The following is a 7419-nucleotide window of genomic DNA, read 5'->3' on the forward strand; positions in this document are numbered from 1 at the left end:
ATGAGTTACATGATGTTCAACACTTATTCCAATTGACATACAATAATTGTCAAAAGCTTGGGATGTACATTCATCAGCATTATCAAGACGAATGGTCTTAATTGTATAATCAGAAAATTGTGCTCGTAACTTAATTATTTGAGCAAGTAATCTTGCAAATGCAAGATTTCGATTTGATAATAAGCACACGTGTGACCATCTGTTGGATGCATGTATTAATATCATAAAATATCTAAAAAATCCACTTGGTAGGTTAATGGGTGCACATATATCACCATGAATTCATTCTAGAAATGCAGGTGATTCAGTCCTTACTTTAGCTGGTGATGGTCTAATTATCAATTTTTCTTGAGAGCAAGCAACACATGATAATTCATTAGATTGAAGAATCTTTTTGTTCTTTAATAGGTGTCCATTTGAATTCTCAATAATTCTCTTCATCATTATAAATCCTGGATGACCCCATTGGTCATATCAAATTGTAAATATGTCTGATTCATGAATTTCAGGTTCATTATTACATATGTTTCAATTACTCGTATATGAGCATAATACAATCCAGAAGATAAAGCAAGCAACTCTTCCAATATACATTTTTCATTTGAGACAGTGGATATGATATATAGATATTCCACATTATTCCTACTATCAGTCTCAATATGATAACCATTGCAACATATATCTTTACAACTTGGAAGATTTCTCTTTAATTGACTAAAGAACAATGTATTGTCAATTGTAAATTTTGTTCCTCTAAGAAAATTAATATTTGTTTTTCCAAAACCTTCAATCAAATTTGCAGAACCTGATATTGTATTTATTTTTGCTTTCAGCATTGTCAATTTGGAATAGTATTTTTTTATTTGTAAGTATTGTGTGTAGTTGCACTGTCTGTCAGACATAGATATTTTTTTTCTCATTTCTGAAACACCCAACATATGAAAATGATCCATGTTGCTTCATTAAAATAAAATAATTATAATAAGAAAAACAACACTTAAAATATACAAAAGTTATTAAAAAGAACATGAAGATAGATAAAAGAAAACAATAACATTAAGTCTAGATATTCTCAAAATCAAAAGAAACACTTGATGTTTCATCAACTGCGTCAATCTTCTCTTCAGGAGATTCAAAGAAGTCCTTCACATCCAAGATTGTCGTATGGGATGGGTCAAACATGTCTTTATCCTAGTATGAAAATTTTGCTTCCATATTTTTCTCTTTTTCCTTCAGGGAGACTTAATAGAAGTCAACTAAGTGTTTTGACGTACGATAGGTACGTGACCAATGCCTAGTCATTCTGCATCGGAAGCATTTATTTTCAACACTTTTTAAACTCTTATCTTGTGGAGCTTTTCCTTTGTGATCATCATTTTGTATGGTTCTTTTGAAATTTGAATGATTAAAACGACCATCACAAAAATAATAATTATCTCTTCCTCTGTCATGGTCATGACCTCGACCTCGACCACGATTATTATTAAAATTCATAGTGTTCACTTCAAGGAATGGTGTCATTCGGATTGGTCGAGATTCATGATTTTTCATCAATAACTCGTTATTTTGTTCGGCCACGAGAATATATGAAATTAATTCAAAATACTGTTTAAAACCTTTCTCTCGATATTGCTGTTGCAAGAGCATATTCGAGACATGAAATGTAAAAAAATGTCTTCTTTAACATATCGACATCTGTAATTTTCTCCCCGCATAATAACAATTTCGAAATGATTTAAATAAATGCGGAGTTGTAATCATTTACTGGTTTGAAATCTTATAGCCCCAAGTGCATCAACTCATAACGAGCTTTAGGAAGAATAACTATTTTTTTTTTTATGATTATACCTCACTTTTAAATTTTTTCACAAGATACGGGGATCTTTTATTGTAAAATACTCCATTTTCAATCCCTCGTGGAGATGATGACGAAGGAAAATCATAGTTTTTGTTTTGTTCTGACTAGATGTCGTATTTCATTTTTTAATAGTCTCCACAAGATTCATAACATCCAAGTGAATTCCGGCATTAAATACCTATGACAAATAATTATTGTTGTTAATATCAAGGGTGAAAATACTAATTTTGTGAGATTTATTATGACAACACTATCATAAAATATTGTACTAAATTAGAAATTTAATAGATATTGAATATGCAAAATAACATTAAATTTATTAATTATAACAAAGAAGAAAAGGCCGACATACCTTTAGGACCTACCTTTAGCGGGAAAAATAATAGGAAATCGTACTGATAACGTGTTGTGAATTTGAGGAGCACAACGGGAATACGGATATAGAGAAAATTAATATAATAATATTAAATATATATAATATAATATAAAATAAAATAACTAAAATTGTAAAATTGGATATTATGAAAATTAGTGGAATTTTGAAGTGGAATTCTAACTAATGTATGTGTGATTTTAAGATTTACCAAATGACACTAAATGACAAGTAGGATGTGGACTTATATGGACACCAAACATGAATAATTACAAGACACATGAATAACATGAAGGGTGACACATAACTTTTGAGAGACTAAGCAATTGACATCTATTTATTATCATAGTATTCGTAATAAATCTAAAGTTTAAATTGGAATCTTGAGATAAGTCATTAGGTCTTTGTTTTTGTTTTTTTTTTAATGGCAATGACAATGTAAATGTGGCAATTTAGTGGAATTTTCCATAGATTGAATGTGGCCCAGGCCCAAAGTAAGCCCATTACGTTACAAGACAACTTCTCTTCGTCACCGCCTACCCATGTGAAACGTTGCGTTTTGTGCGGCTAAGTCTGGCTATAAATACTTAAACTGATGGCCAATTTCTTCGTTGTTGAACATCTCTCCCGTTTCTGCGCTATAACTCAGCGACCACTTCACGCAACCTTCACCGTCGACCCAACCCCCGGATGAATTCCATCAAATTCTGCTTTTAGTAAACCCTAACTTCCATGTTTTATACTCGATTTTTCTTTTCGCTCTTGATGTATCCAATTTACTTTCTGTTTTTGGTTTTAATTATTTGTGATCGTGATTCTATTCGTTCATGCCCTTGTTTTTGATCTTCCGTTTCTTTTGTTTTTGTTCTTGTTGAATTGTTTGATGCCCTTGGTAATTTGGGTTTCACTTTGCTGGTTTGATGGATTTGTTGATTCGGGTTAGGGTTTGTTGTGGATTTAGGGATCTGAACATCTGGATGTGATTTGGGCTTTTCTACTTTTGATTTTCGAGTTTGTGTAATTTTTCATCGGGATGGGAATTAGATGGTTATATGATTAAAATTTAAGGTATCAGAATGAAAATCTATATCGGCTAATTTTCCTTATGCTGCCTAAAATTGAGCCTTGTTTTGGTTTCACCTATCATTTTGGCAGCAAGTGTTGAGGCTTTGAACTTGGATTTTTTTAATGAAACATTTGTCATTTTGCGGAATTGGGTAGGTGGTCTAGCATTTGTAAATATTTGGCCTAGCAGTTGTCATGCATTTTAATGGGAAAGGGGGTTTAATGGTTACTTGCAGCGATAATCAGATGGTTGATGTTACAGTAGTCGCCCCTCTTTTCTTTTTTAAAATTGTACAGAACTCACATAGTGGGTTTTGTTGCTTTTGCATATCTGACCATTTTTTCCTTTGGTCTTTTTTTTCTTCTCCTGATGGAGTGGGGATGTTAAAGGGGGTTGCCTTTGGAATCGGTAAGATAAGAAATTTCCTTTTATAGGAGATTTTATCGGTTTGCATATATCCTTTACCCTTTTGGGAGGGAAGCTGTATTTTAGGTTTTGCACGTTTCTTCTTCCATTGTTGCTTATTTTGGGTTTGTTATTGTCAACATTTCGTTGGTAGGGGTTGGTATTAGAAATAATTATGATTAGGATTTGTGTGTAAACATATTTGTATGTTTGATTTGAATATTCAAGTTTGGCCCTTGCTATTTTGTTAAATGGGTGTCTTTATAATGGAAATAACAATGGTTCTTGAAATAGTAATATTACTTTTTTAATTGTTTTTTCCTTTCAAAATTGAGATCTTGTATTTATAACCATCAAATTTCTTTTACGCGGCATAACTGCAGGTCAAGGACTTGTACAGACCTTGGCGTCTTGGAGAAGTTGCTAATAGTTTTAGTCAAGGGTGTATTCCACCAATTACTACTACAGTTACAGTTCTTTGCTTTCAATTTGTAGACCTGTGATTTTGCTTTAATAAAGCCAGAGTAAGCATTCTGTAGATTTGAATTGGTATCACAAATAGAGATTGAGAAGCCTCCTGTAGGAAATATATAAGAGCTGCTTCTCTTGGTGAGTAATCATGAAATTGCTTGATATATCTTCGGGTAATATGTTTATATGGAAATTGTATGTTGTGCATGTAAGGCTACCCATCTTCATTTGCAGATAATTTATCCTTCATGTATGTTAGGCCCTCTCTGAATTTGGACAACATTTTTATTTGTGTTTTAATCTGCAGTGGTCAATTTAATGTTTTGCATTGTGTTCCTTGATAACATGACATGAAAAAGTTGAATTTTTAACTGTAAAATATTGCATCAATGGTCATTCTCTCCTGCATTTGATTTTTTGTCCCCATTGGTTCTGATACTAAATCTCCATCAAAATTTAGAGAATTTTTTTTATATGCATTTATGTCTTATGTAGTGTTGGTATGCTGTATCTGTTGTTTTGTTGTTAGAATTGGATGCTTCCTTAGTTTTGTGGTAATCCTCTTTCTCTACTTAGGAAAAACGATTTTTCTAGCAGTTTCTGCATTGTTTTTAACATTACTGAGCAATGTGCTATTGTTGTCGAATAGAAGCATTCTGATCTATTAAATATGCTTAGTGACTTACCTAGTGTTCAAGATGGCTGGTGTGAAACGAAGAATTCATAATGATTCAGATATCCTTGCTTTGCATAAAGAATTGGATGAAGTCTCCTGCCCTATCTGCATGGATCACCCACATAATGCTGTTCTTCTACTTTGCAGCTCTCACCATAAGGGTTGCAAACCTTATATATGTGACACAAGCCATAGGCATTCAAATTGTTTTGATCAATTCAAAAAATTAAGAGAAGAAACTAGGAAGAGTCCACGCTTATCAAGTCCTTTACCTATAAATCCATATAGTTTTAGTAGTCCTCCTACAAACAACTTGGGTTTGAGTATTGATTTGAATGAAGTTGATGATAATCAAAATATTAATGAAAGGAACGCTGTCGCATCTGCTGGATTACCTGGTGTAGCGTTAGGGGATAATGGAACTGAAAATTCTAATAGAACTGTAGACACAAATGAAGCTGGAGATTTGGACACTGCTGGTTCTGGGCCCATAACTGAAAGGGTTGAGCAAGAAGGTTTGGATGCTGGGAACTCATCTGAGTACTCAAACTTGAAGTGCCCCATGTGCCGAGGAGCTGTGCTAGGCTTGGAAGTTATAGAAGAAGTAAGAGAATATCTTAATCTCAAGAAACGAAGTTGCTCCCGTGAAACCTGCTCATTTTCTGGCAACTACCAAGAACTACGCAGGCATGCTAGAAGAGTCCACCCGACGACAAGGCCTTCTGTCACAGACCCATCTAGAGAACGAGCATGGCGACGCTTGGAGAGACAGAGAGAAGTTGGTGATGTTGTTAGTGCCATTCGCTCAGCGATGCCTGGTGCTCTTGTGGTGGGAGACTACGTTATTGAAAATGGAGATGGTATGGTGGCAGGTGAAAGAGACAATGGCACAGGTGATGTCAATGGGCCATTGCTGACTAGTTTCTTTCTGTTTCATATGTTTGGATCGGTTGATGGTGCTCGAGAGCCAAGGCCACGTTCGAGGTCTTGGGTTAGACATCGACGCTCTGGAGGAGGAACACCTGTACCAGAGCGCCGGTTTCTTTGGGGTGAAAACCTTTTGGGATTACAAGAAGATGCAGAAGAAGATTTCCGCATATACATCGGAATGAGTGAAGATTCATCACCACCTACAAGAAGGAGACGCGTAACAAGGCCTGGATCTGATGCAGATCAACCATGAGAGAATTCCTCTTCTGTGGTAAACATCTATGCCCTTGAGGTGAGGGAGATTTGATCCAAATGAATGGAGTGTGTTTTGTTTCGTGTCGGTCTCGATCCCTAAAAAGGTTAATTCTTAACCCCACAGGCGGGCATCCCAGTGGGGTCATCTGGAACATCAAGAAATTAGTGCTTCCAAATTCTCGAGGGTTCAGTTGGCCATCGTCTTGATGCAAAAAACACAGCCAAGCATGCTTGGCTCACACAAGAAGCAAGGATAGGGAGGACCCGATGAGATGAATAAGTGTCATCTTTTCCGAAGTTATCAGATGGAATCATAATCCTTTTGGTTTATTTTATTCGAATTTAAGTTTTATATGATTGTCTCTTGCTAATCTTTGTATATAATGGGATGATGATTTCATTTGTTTAATTTGGTGTGATGGTGGTTTTATTTATATAATCTGTCAAGTAAATAGGCTTATATTTATTTATGGTTACCGAATCTTCTGAATGTATGCTTCGAAGATTGCATTATTATTTATAAGCCCATGTTTATTGTGACGCCAATGACAAATAACGTGTTTGGCTACATTTATTTGCCTGTTAGTCTCCTCTGCTGGATAAGTTCTACACAGAATTCAGAGTTTATTTGGAATTTTGTTTTTAGGAAAACAATAAACCAAAAGCTACAGCATTAAGATACTGTACATCAATTATGAGACCATTCTGGTAAGGGTGTGGGGAAGGTCAATAAATTTTACTTCAGTGAGATCAGGTTGTTTACTAGATTTACCACTTTCAAGTTACAATCACCTTTCCATTAACAACCTCAAGAAAATTTGACCATCCCTTGAAATAGTTATGTTTTCGAGTTCATCTCGTAACAATGAGAAATAGCGTCGACACCCGCCTTGGAAAATGAGTTTAGAAAGTCTACAAACTTCATGAGCATAAAATTTAAGAATTTATTATGCACTTTATAAAATTGAACTTTCTGGATTTATATATCAAATTGAAAAGAAAAAAGAGCTTCAAAACTAGTTCAATATATCACAATCCATACTGTTGAAAATTTCCTTAGGTTATGATTTCTTTATTTCACAATTCATTCTGGAAATTTAGATAGCAGCTTATATTATTCTTTACCCGCCGTATCAAACATGAAAAGGAATACAGAATCGTAGAATCAAGCTAAATAGTTGAACTTGTGTTGGACCAATAAACCGCATGGCAATGCTATATACTTCTTCTGGAACTTTTTAATTTATATTTTCTTAATGACTTAAATAATAAATGCAAGATCACGTCGTTTTTTATAATTGACGTAGGTACGTTAAACTTGTACAATTTTCAACACTTTGTCTATGAATAATCTATTCTTGTATAGTCTCTTTTCCCATTGACGA

General features: G+C 34.4%; 1 protein-coding gene across 13 annotated transcripts; it reads left to right on the plus strand.

Moving 5' to 3' along the window:
- The first annotated feature begins 2765 nt into the window (after positions 1–2765).
- Positions 2766–6468, plus strand: LOC120087237 (cellulose synthase, putative (DUF1644)). Of its 13 annotated transcripts, none has more exons than XM_090317542.1 (4): positions 2812–2947; positions 4086–4311; positions 4852–6071; positions 6159–6468. In XM_090317542.1, the coding sequence occupies exon 3, from the start codon at positions 4872–4874 to the stop codon at positions 6030–6032; it is 1161 nt and encodes a 386-aa protein (XP_090173668.1). In that variant the 5' UTR covers positions 2812–2947; positions 4086–4311; positions 4852–4871; the 3' UTR covers positions 6033–6071; positions 6159–6468. The 13 variants fall into 13 exon arrangements, with proteins under 13 accessions (XP_090173666.1, XP_090173668.1, XP_090173669.1 ...); XM_090317543.1 differs by having other exon boundaries at positions 4852–6050; XM_090317544.1 differs by having other exon boundaries at positions 4864–6071.
- Positions 6469–7419: the final 951 nt, after the last annotated feature.

Source organism: Benincasa hispida, chromosome 9 (genome assembly GCF_027475165.1).
Source record: "Benincasa hispida cultivar pf3 chromosome 9, pf3_genome.v1.1, whole genome shotgun sequence".
Lineage (NCBI taxonomy): Eukaryota > Viridiplantae > Streptophyta > Magnoliopsida > Cucurbitales > Cucurbitaceae > Benincasa > Benincasa hispida.